Consider the following 20,222-nt stretch of genomic DNA (forward strand, 5'->3'; position numbering starts at 1 on the left):
TGAAAAGTGGGGCTTGCAATATTATTCGGCCCCTTTACTTTCAGTGCAGTAAACTCATTCCAGAAGTTCATTGTGAATCTCTGAATGATCCAATGTTGTCCTAAATGACTAATGATGATAAATATAATCCACCTGTGTGTAATCAAGTCTCCGTATAAATGCACCTGCTCTGTGATGGTCTCAGGGTTCTGTTTGAAGCACAGAGGGCATCATGAAGACCAAGGAACACAACAGGCAGGTCCGTGATTCTGTTGTGGAGAAGTTTAAAGCCGGATTTGGATACAAAATGATTTCCAATACTTTAAACATCCCAAGGAGCACTGTGCAAGCGATCATATTGAAATGGAAGGAGTATCATACCTCTGCAAATCTACCAAGACCTGGCCGTCCCTCTAAACTTTCATCTCAAACAAGGAGAAGACTGATCAGAGATGCAGCCAAGAGGCCCATGATCACTCTGGAGGAACTGCAGAGATCTACAGCTGAGGCAGGACAGTCTGTCCATAGGACAGCAATTAGTCATATACTGCACAAATTTGGCCTTTATGGAAGAGTGGCAAGAAGAAAGCCATTTCTCAAAAATATCCATAAAAAGTGTCATTTAAAGTTTGCAATAAGCCACCTGGGAGACACACCAAACATGTGGAAGAAGGTGCTCTGGTCAGATGAAACCAAAATCAAACTTTTTGGCAACAATGCCAAACGATATGTTTGGCATAAAGGCAACACAGCTCATCACCCTGAACACACCATCCCCACTGTCAAACATGGTGGTGGCAGCATCATGGTTTGGGCCTGCTTTTCTTCAGCAGGGACAGGGAAGATGGTTAAAATTGATGGGAAGATGGATGGAGCCAAATACAGGACCATTCTTGAAGAAAACCTGTTGGAGTCTGCAAAAGACCTGAGTCTGGGATGGAGATTTGTCTTCCAACAAGACAATGATCCCAAACATAAAGCAAAATCTACATTGGAATGGTTCACAAATAAACATATCCAGGTGTTACAATGGCCAAGTCAAAGTCCAGACCTGAGTCCAATCGAGAATCTGTGGAAAGAGCTGAAAACTGCTGTTCACAAACGGTCTCCATCAAACCTCACTGAACTCGAGCTGTTTGCCAAGGAAGAACGGGCAAGAATTTCGGTCTCTCGATGTACAAAACTGATAGAGACATACCCCAAGCGACTTGCAGCTGTAATCGCAGCAAAAGGTGGCACAACAAAGTATTAAGTTAAAGGGGCTGAATAATACTGCACGCCCAACTTTTCAGTTTTTGAATTTCCACAAAAATTTAAAATAACCAATAATTTTCATTCAACTTCACAATTGTGTCCCACTTGTTGTTGATTCTTCACCAAAAATTTACATTTGGTATCTTTATGTTTGAAGCATGATATGTGGGAAAAGGTTGAAAAGTTCCAGGGAGCCGAATACTTTCGCAAGGCACTGGAAATTAACTTTTTGATGATATTCTAATTTTGTGAGAAGCACCTGTATGTATACATAAAATGGCACTGTAATTTGGGCAGTACATGGTAACAAGTGGACACACAATGACATTGTTATTTGTGCACTGCATGGTAATATGTAGGGACACAATGATGCTGTTCTTTATGCACTAAATTGTAATATTATGTGGGCACCCATAATTATTTGTACATTGTATGGTAATGTTATATAGATGCACCAAGGCATTTTTATTTGGGTATTGTATGGTAATACTTGGACCTATTTTGGATGTGCAGGTGACACATCACTCCTGGATGGGTAGTGACATGTTGCTGTCCTTTTAATTTTCTTCCTTTTGAAGTCCATTTTAGATGTGTTCACCTGTTTTATTTTGCTTTTTATGTTTTGCTAATGTGGGCATATTTTTTGCTTTCCAGATGTCTGTGGCTGATTTATCAATTGCAGCTTTTTAAAATGTCAGAATAATTTTTGTACAAATTGTGACGTAGCGGTCACTAGCGGGTTGGGGTGTACTTGCTCGGCAGTGATATAACATACAGGAGGAATCTATTTTTCTTAAAAGTCCACTTGGGTTTATTGCTCCATAACCCCAGCAGCACAAACACAAAGTAAAACAGCCTTTAGATCCGGCAAAGCAAAATAACAATGTCCATAAACAGGGCTTGGCTCCGTCAGGCCGGTGGGCACACAGGCTGTGCCATGTCCAGCACGCAGGCTCTATAGCCTAAACACAGTCTTTCTAACCCCGGTCAGCATACCACGGATCCCTGTCCATTACCTGTTGGTGTCAGCCACACAGGTTCCCGGATGCCTCTTATCCTCCGAGGTTTCCCACAATGCCTCTCACTTACCCCGGTCAGCATCAGTCACGGTTTCAGACCATCCATTCCGGAGGTGTCTCACAGGCCTCCTTCCTATGGCTCAGACTAGCCAGCACTGCAACATGTGCCCTACACACAGGCTCCATGAGGTAGCCTCTAACTACACCAACAGGTGAGGTAATATCACATGCACTGGTCACGTGATCATTACCTCACTGCAGGTCCTTAAACACCTGCAGGTCCTGAAGGAAAACAGGGGTACAGTGAGCACCCTCACTCAGGGGTGAGGTAATATGGGTAGCCAGACCCTCCCATCTCTCATAGCTACCCGCAACCCGGACCCAGGTGCACTAAATGACATATTAGTGCTCATGTGCACTAAAGACAAAATATTCCGGGTTGCGTCACAGGGAGCATCCATCCCTGTGACATATACCTCCCATTAAACACGCGACCACTAGTCACACCTAAAAATGTTCTAGTGTTTTAATATACTCCTGACTTGTTTGCGCAATTTTTGAGACGTGTTAGCAAATCATGCAACTTTTGCTCTAAAAGTATTAAAAATCCTAGAAATGTTATTGTGCATCCTTTTAAAAACTGGGGACATCGTTCTGTGATGTTAACACGTTTTAGGTCCGTTTGGCCCGTAGTCAGGTCTGAGTGTTATGAGTGAATGCCAAACTGGCCTAAAACGGGCGATGTCCCCAGTTTTTAAAAGGATGCGCAATGAAGTTTATAAGACTTTTAATACTTTGGATTCTGGCTTTCTACTGGTTTGATCTCTGCCGTGTATATCTTCAACACAGGATGAACGGACCGTTTCCTAATTTTTGCTCTAAAAAGTTGCAGAAAAGCCAAAAATAAAGTTTAATTTTGCCCAAGATTCATGATCCACGTGCGCCATTTTGAAGAATTTTGTGAAAAAAGAAAAAGGCATTCTGGAAGCACAACACCTGGATACTGTCTGACCCAAGCAACTGACCCATGATATTTGCAACAATGAAGAGATTTCTGATAATTTGCCAGTGTCGTCCCTAATCTCAGGTGGCAACCATCCTATGGCTTCCCACCTGTTCATCCCCACCTAGTATATAGCCAGTGTGCAGTGCATACGTTTTGGCTCAGTACAGTAGCAGGGAAGTATGATTTCTCACATGTGTGTATGTATATACTGTATATATAAAATCTCTATAGTAATTTGTCCCTGATATATGCTTTTCGTATTTTTAGGGCGGAAATAACGCAGGACACACGGTTGTGGTAGAAGGAAAGGAATATGATTTCCATCTCTTTCCCAGTGGCATTATTAACCCCAAAGCAGTTTCCTTTATTGGTAAGTGCTTTCCTATAATATATGTGATCTAATGAGAAAAAAATAGTTTTTAAAGCCGATATTCTCTGGAAACGTTGCCATATAGAGGAAATGTACTAATGACATCACAAAAGATCAAGAACACTGGAATTTACATATCAAATTGGTAAAGAGGAGTTAGATCATAGACCGATCTCAAGAATCATGTACAGCAGGGTGGCCATTCCATTGGAGCAACCAGGGGCCCAAGAGGTGAGGGGTCACTACCACCTCCAAAGCAGGTGGAATTGTGCATTGTGATGAGCTATTGGACCGCAAAGGGCCCATATTCAGTCCTCTTCTGTCTATGTCCACTACCGAAGGGCAGTACATGATGGGGAGTGTCAATTTCTGAAATAAATCCCTTTTGCTATCATGACATCTAGTGGTCAAATAAAAGAATAGCACAGATTCATACATAGTCTTGCTACTATTTTCGAGTAGGTGTCAAACAAGCAACACATACTACTATTAGGGCTCATGGAGACATTCCGACATCCGAGCCCAGACTGAGCGCGGCACTCCTGACCTAAATGTCACAGCTTCATATGTCTATGAGCAGGAGTTGACAGACAGCTCATCATAATGCACAATTCCACCAGCTCTGGAGTTGGATGGGGGCCCCCTTACCTCTTGCACAGGTTGCACCAGTGGTATGTCTGCCCATGTCTATGAGGCTGTGATGCCCAGGTCAGGAGACCTGTGGCCAGTCCGTGCATTACAGTCAGTCCTCGGACCGATATGTCTGCATAAGTCCTTACTTTTATAGACATTTACTCTGAAAGAGAACTATCAACTTTAAAAAGAAAAAGTTTGTAAGAAAAGTATGATGCCCCCACAATCATTCACACAGTATGATGCCTTCACAGTAATCCACACACAGTATGATGCCTCCACTTTCATCCATACACAGTATGATGCCTCCACAGTCACCAACACATATTATGATACCCCCAACGTAATCCAAACACAGTATGATGTCACCCACATATGGCATGATGTCCCCCAGCCCCCACACAGGGCCGGCGTTAGGGGCAGACAGACCAGGCAGCCGCCTAGGGCCCCCACTCTTCCAGGGGCACAGCCAGTGGCGTGCCGCCACACAGCCGCTATGGGGCCCCTGAGTAAAAGGGGCCCAGCGTGGTGCCTGCCCCCTCCTCCACATCTCGCATTTAACTTACCGGTATTGTAGATGCCAATATAGTTGAAAGCAGTGATAGAGGACAGAGCGTCATGTGATGCTCACTCTCCCATCACTCCAACCTCTGCCCCTGACTCAGCAGCATGTGTCAGCAGTGGAGCTGATGAGACGCTGAGACGCTCTGCAGAAGCCAGAGCACTGGCAGCAGGGAACGAGTAGGAGAGATAAGGTGTGTGTTTGTGTGTGTTTCACTATACTGTGTGTGGGGGGACTGCACTATACTATGTATGTGGGGGACTGCACTATACTGTGTATGTGGGGGGCTGTATTAGACTGTGTGTGTGGGGAGGCACTGCACTATACTGTGTGTGTTCATGGAGGGGTGCTGAATTATACTGTGTTTGTGTGGGGGGGCTACGTCTAAAGGGACTGCATTACACTCTGAGGGGGCTGCATTATACTGTGTGTGGCAGGCTGCATTATACTCTGAAGGGGCTGCATTATACTGTGTGGGGGTGCTGCACTATACTGTGTGTGTGTGGGGGTGCTGAATTATACTGTATGTGTGGGGGTCTGCATTATACTGTGTGGGGGGCTACATTATACTCTGAGGGGGCTGCATTAAACTGTGTGGGGGGGCTGCATTATATTCTGAGGAGGCTGCATTATGCTTTATGAGGGGGCTACATTATACTCTGAGGCGGGCTGCAGTATACTCAACGAGAGGGCTGCATTATACTCTATCAAGGACCATGCGGAGTGCATTATACTATATGTACCATATGGGACCTGTATTATACTGTATCAAGGGCTATCTGTACCCATCATTCTTCCTTAGCCAGAGTAAAGGTAAGGGTAAGGGTATTTATGTTGCGGAGACGCGAGTCTCCGCAAGATAAATGTCACCCATACAATGTATTGGATGCGGTGAATCCGCACGGTTTAGTGAACACATACAGAATAATCTGCATTCAATATACGGTAGCAGACATGTGCTGCGTTCAAAGCGCTGCCAATTACTGAACGTGTGCACATACCCTAAAGAGGACAGGAAACAAGCGTAGAACGACTTCAATATTGTCAATCACTCTTGTTTATCAGCCTGAAATCAGCGCATGTAAATGCAACAGAAATGCTTCTGTGATGTGCAATATGTCAGCATTTGGGGCCCCACATTAAACTTTGCCCAGGGCCCCACTTTGTCTAAAACCAGCCCTGCCCCCCACACACAGTCTGATGTCTGATAGTCCCCCCCACACACACAGTCTGATGCCCTTACAGCTCCCCCACACAGTATGATGCCCCATCAGTCACCTAGATAATAGAGATGGTTAGCACTCGACTGCAGGGTTGAATACACGGTGCTAGTGAAAAGGAGCCAATGGTCCCGTAAGTATAATTCAATATAGAATCACTGCACACGTAGAATATGCTCAAAGTGAAGTATTTTTATTAATTGACGGTGATGAAGCGACAGCTGATGTTTCGGCCTGACAACGGCCTTTTTCACATAGTCTCACTGCTCAGACACGGCGGTGCCTGCATCCCCCACTGCGCCACCAATGATCCTTTGGCACACCTCCATAACTTTGGCTCCTCAGGAACCAGGATCACTGGCCACATTGGATAATCTGCAACTTTTGAAACATTGCCTAGCAGTGATACTAATTACCCGGTGACCACAGACAATCTACTCAAAAGGGCAACTATGTGATAAAGGCCGTTGTCAGGCCGAAACGTCAGCTGTCGCTTCATCACCGTCAATTAATAAAAATACTTCACTTAGAGCATAATCTACGTGTGCAGTGATTCTATATTGAACTTATACCATCAGTCACCTAGACACAGTCTGATTCCCCCACACATGGAATGATTGCCCGACAGTTACCGCCACACACAGTCTGATGCCCCCACAGCTCACCACACACAGTCTGAAGTCTGATGCCCCCACAGCTCACCACACACAGTCTGAAGTCTGATGCCCCCACAGCTCATCACACACAGTCTGATGCCCCCACAGCTCACCACGCACAGTCTGATGCCCCCACAGCTCACCACACACAGTCTGAAGTCTGATGCCCCCACAGCTCACCACACACAGTCTGAAGTCTGATGCCCCCACAGCTCATCACACACAGTCTGATGCCCCCACAGCTCACCACACACAGTCTGATGCCCCCACAGCTCACCACACACAGTCTGAAGTCTGATGCCCCCACAGCTCACCACACAGTCTGATGCCTCCACAGCTCACCACACACCGTCTGATACCCCACAGCTCACCACATACAGTCTGCTCCCCCCACAGCTCACCACACACAGTCTGATGCCCCCACAGCTCACCACACACAGTCTGAAGTCTGATGCCCCGGCAGCTCACCACACAGAGTCTGATGCCCCCACAGCTCACCACACACAGTCTGAAGTCTGATGCCCCCACAGCTCATCACACAGTCTGAAGTCTGATGCCCCCACAGCTCACCACACAGTCTGAAGTCTGATGCCCCCACAGCTCACCACACACAGTCTGAAGTCTGATGCCCCCACAGCTCACCACACACAGTCTGATGCCCCCACAGCTCACCACACACAGTCTGAAGTCTGATGCCCCCACAGCTCACCACACACAGTCTGAAGTCTGATGCCCCCACAGCTCACCACACACAGTCTGAAGTCTGATGCCCCCACAGCTCACCACACAGTCTGAAGTCTGATGCCCCCACAGCTCACCACACAGTCTGAAGTCTGATGCCCCCACAGCTCACCACTCAGAGTCTGATGCCCCCACAGCTCACCACACACAGTCTGAAGTCTGATGCCCCCACAGCTCACCACACACAGTCTGAAGTCTGATGCCCCCACAGCTCACCACACAGTCTGAAGTCTGATGCCCCCACAGCTCCCAACACACAGTCTGAAGTCTGATGCCCCCACAGCTCACCACACACAGTCTGATGCCCCCACAGCTCACCACACACTGTCTGAAGTCTGATGCCCCCACAGCTCCCAACACACAGTCTGAAGTCTGATGCCCCCACAGCTCACCACACACAGTCTGATGCCCCCACAGCTCACCACACACAGTCTGAAGTCTGATGCCCCCACAGCTCACCACACAGTCTGAAGTCTGATGCCCCCACAGCTCACCACACACAGTCTGATGCCCCCACAGCTCCCAACACACAGTCTGAAGTCTGATGCCCCCACAGCTCACCACACACAGTCTGATGCCCCCACAGCTCACCACACACAGTCTGAAGTCTGATGCCCCCACAGCTCACCACACAGTCTGAAGTCTGATGCCCCCACAGCTCACCACACAGTCTGATGCCTCCACAGCTCACCACACAGTCTGATGCCCAGCTTATGGGTCTACATGGTCTGCACTTTGGACGGTATGCCCCGGGGTGAGGCACAATTTGAGCTTTACTGTCTGATTATGTAAATGGACATTTATTAGCTTCTGCGTGCGATATTTTAGCCTGGGACACTTGCGGCTTTCTTTTTCATGGATGGAGTAGAGTTGGTGACCTCAACACTATTTTATATTCAGACGTGCAGATCTAAACTGACGAGATCCATTCAGTCAGTCGTCCCTATCCCGCAGCCCTCCGGCCTCGCTGTAAATTTCCATTGTTACAGTCCGTTGCAGACTTTTATGCTCAAACAATCAAGAATCAAAGCTTCTACATTCCCATTAATTCACCCAGAAAATATCTGCACGCCACCTAAAAAAATAAGCCAGAATGATAGAAAGATCTATAAAAATGGCAAAATCTATCTATGTTCCGTAAGGTTTATGCGGAACCCAACGTCCATAAATAGATGAGCGTCGCACCGGTGAGTGCGGTATTTTACATCATTACTATTATTCTTTTACCTGAATGCTCTGGCTGTTCACTTAATGGGATTTTATGGCAAAAAGCCCAGAGTTTATCTTACGCTCGAAGCAGATCTATAAAAACGTTCTTTTAAAAATTCCCAAACTGGTCGTATATTCTTGTTTACTGATGACAAATGGAGCCGCAGCATATTTCCCTAGTGTCGTATTAATATTGCGCTTTTCCTCCGATCGCTTTATGTACTTTGTAATCTATATCCCTTAGGGGAATTGATGTGCGCTTCTTTTCGGAGTAGATGTATTACTTGGCGATCTGAAGTTGGCTCTGAAGTCCATATATTTCCGCAGAGTCGTATCCACGGCTCAGTGTTATATGGCGGCGTCCCTGCGCTTCTCGCTGATGCACAAAACGGTGAATTTATTTATTTTTTTTGCCATTTTTTTTAAAGCTTCTTGTGTATTCCCAACAGGTAATGGGGTCGTCATACATCTGCCAGGACTTTTTGAAGAAGCGGAAAAAAATGAAAGAAAAGGTAAAAAAATCATTAATCGCTTGTCTACAAGATTTGGAGTCCGGGCCAAATAAAGGAGCGGAGAGGAAGACACTAAGATTAGAATGAAAAAAATAACGTAATTCTGTCCCTATACGTCATGGATGATAGAGAAAGAGGTCCACAGTTTGGCCCATCTAAGCAGTTTAACAATGTTTGGTCATTTTTTTTTTCATGTAAATGCATTTATTTTGGGCTAAAAAATTGCAATTGGGTTTCATTAAATAATTTGCACCATCTGCCTGCTATAGGTTCTGGGCTTTACTTTGCTGCTTACTGCAGAATGACTTATCTGAGAATCTGTTAGTAAGATTTGTGATTCTTTTTTATGCTTTTTTTTCTGAGCTCCCTATTGCTAAATTATGACCGCAGGAAAGATTTGCTTTCTTTTTGATGTGGCCTGTGGTCCTTGTTGGAATGAGCTTGCTGAAAGATTTTCAGGTAACTCATTCTGCAGCCTGCAATAAACAGTGTGACACAGATGCTATAGAAGGCAAACGGTGCAAAATTTGTAATTAAACGCAATTGCAAAAATTATATTTAGCCCAAAATACATGCAATTAAGCAAAACTATTAAAACTAAACAATTGCCGCTGAAAGTGGCCACATCCATGAATTTAAATGTCTGGCATGTAATACTATATTTCACCTCTAAGGCTAGTTTCACATTAGCGCTTTTGAGCGCATCGACGGCCTGCGCATGGCCGTCGCTAAGCCCCGCCCCCTGCCACGCCTCCGCCGATAGCTCAGCCTACCGGCGCATGACGCTGCATGCGTCCTGCGTCCCCTATCTTTATCACTGGGGGCGCAGGCCGTGCGCAGTATGCGTTTGGCGGCGCATGTGTCCTTTTGACGGTGCGCCGACCTGCGCCAAACGCAACCTGCTGCAGTTTGGTTGCGCTCGGCGCACCGTCAAAAAGGCGCATGCGCCGCCAAACGCATACTGCGCACGGCCTGCGCCCCCAGTGATAAAGATAGGGGATGCAGGACGCATGCAGCATCATGCGCCGGTAGGCGGAGCTACCGGCGGAGGCGCTGCAGGGGGCGGGGCTTAGCGGCGGCCGTGCGCAGGCCGTCGCTGCGCTCAAAAGCGCTAATGTGAAACTAGCCTAATGGCCACTACAGGAAAAACTATCTGGTTACCTAAGTACTTTCCCTGGGAATCTGAAGTGAAGGGTATCAAAGACTGGATCCCCAAGTATCAGTAGCTATAATGGATAGTTTCACTTGAAAAATGGATTGTCTCAAAGATTTCCATTGTAGATAAAATTTCAAGGGGGGTTCTAGGATTTCTTCTTGCAGATGTCATTGTGGCCTTAAAGGGTTAAACAATCATGGCTCTTTCCATTCTTAAACAGTACCACACTTGTTTGTGGTTAATTGTGCTATAGCAGCTCACATCCATTAAAGATATGGTGTATTTGTTACGAAATTTCAAAATAAAAACTGCATAAATATATCTGTTGGAATTGATGAGTCTGGTGTACTGTCATGATCCATTTTTGGATCTGTGTCAGAGTCTGGACTTTCTTATATAAACCTTTTTCCTTTCTGGCCCTCGGGGGTTAATATGGGTTTTTGTCCCCGGTGGCCGCTTTTGTTACTACAAGTTTAGTGAGTCTGCTGCTGGGTCCCCCCCCCGGTGGCCGCTGGTGTTACTACATGTTTAATCAGTCAGCAGGTGTGACCACTCCCTCCTTCCTATAAAGGGTCATCAGGTGCTGCACTCACTGTTGGTAATACTGGTCATTTGCTAACCAACCTTGGTGAAGACTGGACCTACCTGGTGCAGAGGGGGTTCAGCTTATCTGAAGCAGTGGTGTTGCTGCTGGATGCTGATCGGGTGCCTGCTGCTTGGCGCATTGGCAGCAAATAAAGCTAAGTTTTGGTTGCTTGTATAGAGTAATGCGAGATCAGCAGGGAGGAGGGACACTGAGAAGCTGCTCATCAGGCTAGGTGTGCAGGGATTCAGCAGCAAGGAGGAGGAATAGTGAGGAGCTGTCAGTCCAGCTAGGTGGGTGAAGATTTAGCAGCAGGGAAGAGGTACACTATGGAACTGCCAGTCTGGGTAGGTGGGCAGCAATTCAGCAGCAGGAAAGAGGTACACTGAGGAACTGAAGGACTTGGTAGCTGGGCAGCAATTCAGCAGGACAGGGGGACACTAGGGACCAGTCAATCAGGATAGCGGAATTCAGAATCAGAGAAGAGCTGTTATCAGGCAAGGTGGCTGAAATTCAGCAGCAGGAAAGGACAGTGAGGAGCTGTCAAACAGGTAAGGTGGGTGGGATTCAGCAGCAGGGAAGAGGGACAGTGAGGAGCTGTTCATCAGGTCAGTTAGGCGGGGATTCAGCATCAGGAAGGACAGACAGTGAGGAGCTGTCAATCATGCTAGATGGGTGAAGACTCAGTAACAAGGAGAAGGTACACTGAGGAGTTGAGAGTCCAGTTAGGTGGATGAAGATTTAGCAGCAAGGAAGAGGGACAATGAGGAACTGCCATTCATGGTAGGTGGGCAGCGATTCAGCAGCAGCTGGATGGAGGGACACTGAGGACCTGTAAATGAGGATAGCGTGATTCAGAAGCAGAGAAGAGGAGCTGTTTTCAGGCTACGTGGGTGAAACTCAGCAGCAGAAAAGGAGAGTGAGGAGCAGTGAAACAGGGAAGGTGGGTGTGATTCAGTAGCTGGGAAGAGGGACAGTGAGGAGCTGTTAATCAGGTTAGGTAGGCAGGGATTCAGCAGCAGGAAGGACAGACAGTGAGGAGTTGTCAAGCAGGCTAAGAAGGTGAAGATTCAGCAACAAGGAGGAAGTACACTGAGGAGTTGTCAATTGGGCTGGTTGGGTGGGGTTTCTGCAGCAGAGAGAAGAGATACTGAGGAGTTGTCAATCAAGTTAGGTATGCACAAATTGAGTCAAACCTTAAAAAAAATATTTTTAACCATTCTGACCAGGACTTTCAAAGTAAGTACACCTGTCCCACCAGGTCTTGAACATCTATTTAGTAATGTATGCAATTTGTATTTTGAAATCTGGTGACAGATCTGCTTTATGGATACTACACACAACTCGTGGATGTGAATGTCCCTGTTTTTCAAAGAAAGAAGCCCTCTTTCGTTAGCCCAGCACAACCCCTTTAATGCCTGCACGATTTTGCTTTCCTATATGCCATGTATTGTTTTACTGTATTTTTTTAATAGGTTTGAAAGATTGGGAGAAGAGGCTGATCATATCCGACCGAGCTCATATTGGTAAGTGTAGGGGGAGTAATAAATCTGGAAGTGTACATGTGTTTCTCCCGGACTGACCCATGTTTGTACCCCATGTAGTTTGTGACTTTCACCAGGCAGTTGACGGTCTCCAAGAAGTCCAGAGACAAGCTCAAGACGGGAAAAAGTAATTATATTACAATGCCTTCGTGCTGTTAACGATTTTCTTTTGGTCGGGCATTATAACGATTGATGTCGGATGTTACAATGGTCAAAAAAAAAATGGAAATATTTGTTATCCCACAATATATGACACTTCATATAATATAACCCACCTATACTATATGGGTGATTGCATACACTGTAGGAGACGCCATCGGGGCCGGCTCCTGGTTTCTGGGGGCCCATGGGTGGCAGCATCACAGGGGCCCACTATTTGCTTTTGATTCTTTTCTTCTTTCCTTGTAAAAGTGATAATTTTATATTTTTCTGTTGACAGCATTGTATCAGGGCTTGTACAAGCTGTAGTTTTCACCATTTCCATTTTGGGGTCTATATGACTTTCTGATCCCCTTTATACTCCATTGTTTTGGGAGGGGAGTGACCAAAAACAGGTGATTCTGCTATTTAAACCTTTGCCATTCGCAATAGGGAATAAATATTATAATGCTACTTTAGGTTTTACAGTTACTCACAAAACGATACAAAAATAAGGTTTTTTTTTGTTATATTTTTTAAATGTTAATAGTCACCCTAGGAGACGTGATTCTGCTATGAAGGCCGGGCTTCAAAGTTGTACAAACATGGCAGACACAAAGCCTTTAGTAGACCCCTATCTGCCATAACACCACCACACCCTACAATTGTGTTGGACCTTGGAAGGTACACGTTCCCCCATGTCCAACCCCTTAAATGCTGCTGTATCATTGCATATAAGGGGTTTAACTGCTGCATCGGAGCTTTCTCAGACTCCATAATACAGTGCGCACATCATCTATACATGTATGATCGATGTCGCCAATGGAAATCTGGAATGAGTGGGTACCCATGAGAGCATTGGACTCCAGCAGATGCTTCTGGCAGTCTTGCAATGTAAAACACTCAGCGCTCTGAACAACGTTCAGCATTCTGCACGACGCTCGTCACTCTGCACGACGCTCATCACTCTGCACGACACTCGGCGCAGTGCGGACATTCCCCAATCATGAACAATTGATGTCGCCAATGGAATTTGGGATTGAGTGGGCCCTCCCTGAAAGCAGAGGATTCCGGCAATTGCACTGGTTCACTTGGTGCTGCTGGCAGTCCAGCAATGTGAGACACTCAGCACAGTATGAGACACTTTGCATGGTTTAGTTTTTCACTATTAGACAGTCTGATAAGTGGATAGGTTTGGACTTAACAGAAATCTATGTAATATTACTTTACTTTACACTCCGCGTAATGTGAGACATTCATACTCCCATACTACATTCATAGTCTATGGGATTGCTGGAGGCAGCTAAGCACATGACTCTGCTCATTGTACACTTGAGAGCCCTGTTCTTGGAATCAGATGGAGTCCCAAAGATGGGACCCCATGTGATCAGCAAGTTGTCGCCTATCCTGCATTTACTGTAGGTGGTACACTGCTAAGTTGGGCTAACCTTAAATAGAGGAGACCCTCATTAATTAGCCAGAGCAGATAAAGTGAGCATTTCTTTCTTAGGAGGACTGAATATAGCTATGCTCTACATGGACAGCTCATTGAATCCAGTGTGACATGTCTTTAATGCTTTATTTGCCCTTTGGTGGTGCTGCAGGGAAATATTGGCTTTTTTCACAAATTACTGGGGATCAGAACATTGGAAAAACCTGTAATCAGCTAGAAAGAGGTATAAATGAGAAGTAACACTATAGGATCTAACTACACGGGAATAATATGTAGTTTGTAACCACAGAAATACAAAGGTCTGCATAGGAGCTGTAGATGTAAAATCCTTTACACAAATGAAGCATCCATGACATTATCATAGGATTTGAATTTATATAATTACTATAAAATAGTCTAAAAAGCAAAATATAGAAAAGAAAAAAATGTGAAGAATAAATAACAAGTGTTCTAATTCTCCCATCATTTTTGCCGTAGCATAGGCACTACGAAGAAAGGCATTGGACCAACGTACTCATCAAAAGCCTCACGAACCGGTCTCCGAGTCTGTGACCTTCTGTCAGACTTTGATGAGTTTTCATCCAGGTATGGGCTTATTATCCTTGCCAGAATGATTCAGACACAGCAACAATATGTATATGAATTGGTGACTCTAGGTTAAGCACCTGTTCACACAATGTTAACGCTTGGATGTGACGGTCAGATTTTGAAATTTGTATTCATTTACCTTCTGACTGAGCACTCCACCTGTTAGCTGCAGGCGTTTTTAATCAAACCAGGGCCATTTCCCCTCCACAGAGATATAGACTTCAGTCCTAATAGAAGATTTTTCATAGGCTCCCATTCAGATGGAGACTACAGTCTTAGTGAGGATTGGCATAGAATAGGGACCTGGAAAACGAGAAATGCCTTAACGTTGGCTTCCAGGTACACATAACTTGGCCATTTTATGCGCTAAACTTTCTCTATTTTTCATATTTCTAATGCAGTAATGCAATTCATTTTTCATTTTTGCATGTTATGGCGCTACAGTGTACAGTGTGCTTCCTTTTTTGCTTGAGTGTATGAGTTGGTGACTCTAGGTTAAGCACCTGTTCACACAATGTTTATACTTGGATGTGACTGTCAGCTTTTGAAATTTGTATTCATTTACCTTCTGACTGAGCACTCCACCTGTTAGCTGCAGGCATTTTTAATCAAACCAGGGCCATTTCCCCTCCACAGAGATATAGACTTCAGTCCTAACTGTGACGTCCGTCTGTGAGTCTGGGCTGCAGTAAGACAGCACCCTGAGCAACCCCGATACCCTTTACCCCTATACAGGGATCTGGATTTACAGCAGAGCCCAGGAGGTAGCTGTCTGAATAAGAGCAGCGGACCAGAGCAGGACGGTCGCCAGAAAGGGGTTAAAAAACAGGACCAAAAGCGTAGTCAGGAATCCAAGTCTAAACCAGGCGGGAAGCAGAGGTACAAAAACGGCAGACAGTAGCAGAGTCAAATCCAGGCCAAGGTCAGAGTCATAAACCGGGAAGGAGGCAGAGGTACAAAATTGTTAGGCAGTCGCAGCGTCAAAAACCAGGCCAAGGTCAGAGTCGTAAACCAGGAGGGCGGCAGAGGTACAAAATCATCAGGCAGGAGCAGAGTCAGAAATCCAGGCAAAGGTCAGAATCAAAGATAGCAAATAACAAACTAGCACACTGGGGAAACCAAGACTATATCTGGCGGCCTGCAAGACAGGCCCCAAGGTATTTGAAGGATCAGGCTATCCCTAACAGGTTCACAGTCTGATGTCATTTGGACCGCCCCCAGGACCAGGCCAGATGGTGATGCACCAACCCTTTCATGACTGACAGAGGAGCGGAGCCTGCGCCCACCAGATGCCTGCGCAGGAGCCCCTTCTCTGTCACCACCACCCACAGGGAAACCACGGCGCCTCCTAGTGGCCAAGGCAGGAACAGCCGTCTCCGAGTCTGACGGCGATGTGACCGCCCGGCGCCTCCCAGTGGTTGAGACCGGAACAGCAGTTCCTGTATCTGACGGCGACGTGACAGTCTGGCGCCTCCCAGTGGCCGAGGCAGGAACAGCAGTCCCTGTACCTGACAGCGACGTGACAGTCTGGCGCCTCCCAGTGGCCAAGGCAGGAACAGCAGTCCCTGTGTCTGACGGCGACGTGACACTAACAGAGGATTTTTCATAGGCTCCCATTCAGATGGAGACTACAGTCTTAGTGAGGATCGGCATAGAATAGGGACCTGGAAAACAAGAAATGCCTTAATGTGGCTTCCAGGTACACATAACTTGGCCAATTTATGCGCTAAACTTTCTCAATTTTTCATATTTCTAATGCAGTAATGCAATTCATCTTTTCATATTTGCATGTTATGGCGCTACAGTGTGCTTCCTTTTTTGCTTGAATGTATATGAGTTGGTGACTCTAGGTTAAGCACCTGTTCACACAACGTTTATGCTTGGATGTGACGGTCAGTTTTTGAAATTAATATGCCAACGTATGTCACCGCAGCTTCGTATCAGTCATCAAGAAGTGTAAGTATGGATGTAGGACTGTGGTTGTCCGAGGTCAGAAAAAAGGGTCTTCTCTGTTTTGGTCTATAGGCTGTGACTGATTGTGACGCTTCTCACACTTGACATCTATATATCCCATAGATATCTATCTACCAGAATGTGACATGAGTATTGTCTTATCAGTCTGGGATTTTGGGATCATCAAATGTTCTGTTTTGTAGGTTCAAAAACCTGGCACATCAGCATCAGTCCATGTTCCCAAATCTGGAGGTGGATATAGAAGGACAGCTGAAGAAATTGAAGGTAAGGCAAAGATTTGTATGTAGTATACAGGCTGCCACAAATGGCCACAGCATAGAATGTGATTTCCCCTAAATCCAACAACCTAGAGTAATCTACTCGTTATGGGATGACTTATAACTGTATCACCCCACGTCCTGTAATATCACAGTTACACTGGCTCTCTAAACTAGTAGACCATCCTATACCACTCATCTCTTGTCATTTTCTCTAACATTCTAGATGTATGCTGAAAAAATCCGGCCAATGGTTCGAGATGGTGTATACTTCATGTACGAAGCCCTTCATGGATCTCCAAAGAAGATTTTGGTGGAAGGAGCTAATGCTGCGCTACTTGACATTGACTTTGGTTGGTAAATCCTAGATGGATGGAACGATGGATGGATGGAACGATGGATGGATGGATGGAACGATGGATGAATAGAACCATGGATGGAACAACAATTCTCCTATATGATAAGAGCTCAGATAATCCGTTGCCTGATTCTAATAATAACCTATAACGAGTAAATACTGTAAATTACCATCCAAGTTGCTTTACTGTTTTGTGCATTTTCCACATATTTTTGGAACTGTATTTGCATAATTGATAAAATGATCTATTCTAGACAGGATGTGCAGAGAACAGAAATAATGAACTGATTTGTCCCGGTCCTTGCGCTGTGGGGTCATTGGTGTGTGGCACAGAGAACAAGTAAAATCATGGTGTAGACTAATATAATAAATGACATAATGGAGATTAAACAATGTATCTTCTTAATGAGTAGAAAGCTGTTCTACAGTAATTAGCTCGGGGGTTGGACATATTATATAGTATCAGGACTGTAATTATCAGATCCTTTTATTCATTAATTTCAGGCTTCACCCAGACTCGTTGTTGCGGCGGCGGTAGCTGATTAAACGCACGCATCGCAAATTGAGTTAAATTAATTTATTGATGTCATCGACTATTCATAGAAAGCAAATGTTCACAAAGGATAATTACAAGGAAAACACCAATCTAATCCTGACCTATTAAAGGGAATTTCCAGTACTGTGCATCAATGACTTAAGCCCGAGGTCCCCATACACATTGGATTAAATTCAGCTAAACCCGCCCATGTCAGCGGGAACGGCCAACCACCTAATGTGTATTCTTACGTGACATGGGTGATAAGGACCGGCTGGATAGAATCCCAATGTCTGAGCCTTATTTTTCCCCACGCAGATAAGCCATGGCCAGCTGAGCCTAGAAGCAAATTACTCCTCTCTCCCCATAGAGAACACATGAATGATCGGCCGAGCTGTGCAGAGGAGTCAGGATAGATAGCTGTCAGCCAAAGGAGTGTGTGTGTGTGTGTATGAGCACAAGCGTGACCTATGGGGCCACCACCAATTTGCAGACCAAAAGATGCCAGAGTAGGTGTGGTGTTTTCCACCCACAAATTTCAATTTTAAAAGCCTCCATACAAAACAAATAAGAGTTGGACAAAGTTTACGATTTTAGCGGGATTGGCTGACCATCCCATGTAGTCGGGAGAGATACAGGCTAATGTAAGAAGAAGTGGCTCTGCCTAGGTGGCCCTTGTTGCATTTTTTGGATATTGGACCCAGTTTGAACTTCCACTGTACCTCGCCAATTTTCTACATCAATAACTGATGAGGAACTGCTAAAATCTAATAATAATAATAATCTTTATTTTTATATAGCGCTAACATATTCCGCAGCGCTTTACAGTTTGCACACATTATCTTCGCTGTCCCCGGTGGGGCTCACAATCTAAATTCCCTATCAGTATGTCTTTGGAGTGTGGGAGGAAACCGGAGTGCCCGGAGGAAACCCACGCAAACACGGGGAGAACATACAAACTCCTTTCAGATGTTGTCCTTGGTGGGATTCGAACCAGGCTAACCACTGAGCCACCGTGCTGCCCCTAAAATCTCTCATGATCTTTTGAGGGTCCCCTCTCTGAAAGTGAAATCAATAGGTTTCCGTAATGTATGATCTGTAGCAGCCCTAGAGTTTGTGAGCTCATATTTGTAGCAGCTCTCCGCTCTTGAAAATAGAGGGGGCTCTGAACAATTTTCTCTCTATAACCTACTAGGAAACCTATTTTTGGTAACACTCCTTAAAAAGTCACACTTAGACCTATACACAGTGAAACTCCAAAAAAAAAAAAAAACAACCAATTTAAGAAAACGTCCCCCTCATGTAGACAGGATTCAGATTTTCAGTTCTATCCTATAGTATGCACTTTTTAAAGGCAATCTGCAGCATTTTAGACCCCAAACTATTTATATGCGCCAGTCCAACAATACCTATATATGGCCGATCCGTTCCTCCATTAATGAGAAATCAGCGTTTGATTGGATAAGTAAATGAGGCTGAAGAGCTATGATAAATCTGAAGCCTCGGTCACTCCAGCTCTATTCCCTGTCCAGCGCTGCCGCCTCTTCCTGCTTGACTGACAGCCTCTATGCTGTAGGACTTCAGGGAAAGGAGCTGTAAGTCAAACAGGAAGTGGCAGCGCTGGGCGGAAAAAAAAGCTGGAGTGACAGAAGCTTAGGATCTACCATAGCACTTCAGCCTCATTTACATATCCACAAAAAAGCAGATTTCTCAGTAATTGAGGAATGAACTGGCCATTGGCCATGTAACGGTAATGCTAGACTTTGGGGGTAAAATCTTAGACAGGTTCCCTTTAATGCAACTTTGGGTAAGTGTCTCAAAGAGGTTGCACTGTATGCTTTTTATTTACATTTTTTGCTCTTCACCTTAATGCAACCTCCCTATCTGCAGGTACATACCCTTTTGTGACATCATCAAATTGTACAGTGGGAGGTGTCTGCACTGGACTTGGAATCCCCCCTCAGAATATAGGGGACGTCTATGGTGTGGTGAAAGCGTATACCACCAGAGTGGGCATAGGAGCCTTCCCAACAGAACAGATAAATGTGAGTACTCCAAGACCACAGGATTGTAAAAATAAAAAAATCTCATTCATAAACGTGATACAGTTCATATTTTGTGAGACTGGTCTGCTCCCCTTATTGCATGCCAACAGACTACCCCATACTTCCAGGGATCAGCAACATAATTGGCTTCACCCCTAGCATCCTCATCCACCCACCTGAGATATAGTTATATATTTTTTAGGATTCATGGACCCCTGATGATGGTTGGGGTCCATAAATGCACTTATAGACTAGGAAAGTGAAGGGTGATTTTTATATTCCTCTGCAGGAACACTTCACTTAAATTAAAGGGGTTCCATAGAAAAGAACAACATGGCTGCTTTGTTAGTAAAACAGCGCTATAACTTTCCACAGTTTGGTTTTGGTAAAGAAGCTGTTCTGTCCTCACTAATGAACCAGGATTCATGTA

The 20,222-nt window shown here is 45.2% G+C and overlaps 1 protein-coding gene across 1 annotated transcript in view; it reads left to right on the plus strand.

Annotated features, from left to right (window-relative positions):
* The window catches only part of ADSS1 (adenylosuccinate synthase 1), a 56,627-nt gene that overhangs the window by 25,222 nt on the left and 11,183 nt on the right, over positions 1-20,222 (plus strand). The window contains exons 2-9 of the mRNA XM_073570399.1: positions 3,526-3,628; positions 9,099-9,161; positions 12,376-12,426; positions 12,505-12,571; positions 14,513-14,620; positions 16,780-16,861; positions 17,081-17,207; positions 19,638-19,792. Of these exons, the coding sequence (XP_073426500.1) occupies positions 3,526-3,628; positions 9,099-9,161; positions 12,376-12,426; positions 12,505-12,571; positions 14,513-14,620; positions 16,780-16,861; positions 17,081-17,207; positions 19,638-19,792 (756 nt within the window). The remainder of the gene's footprint in view (positions 1-3,525; positions 3,629-9,098; positions 9,162-12,375; positions 12,427-12,504; positions 12,572-14,512; positions 14,621-16,779; positions 16,862-17,080; positions 17,208-19,637; positions 19,793-20,222) is intronic.

This window comes from Dendrobates tinctorius, unplaced genomic scaffold, assembly GCF_039654945.1.
Source record: "Dendrobates tinctorius isolate UK_male_01 unplaced genomic scaffold, ASM3965494v1 ptg000006l, whole genome shotgun sequence".
Classification (NCBI taxonomy): domain Eukaryota; kingdom Metazoa; phylum Chordata; class Amphibia; order Anura; family Dendrobatidae; genus Dendrobates; species Dendrobates tinctorius.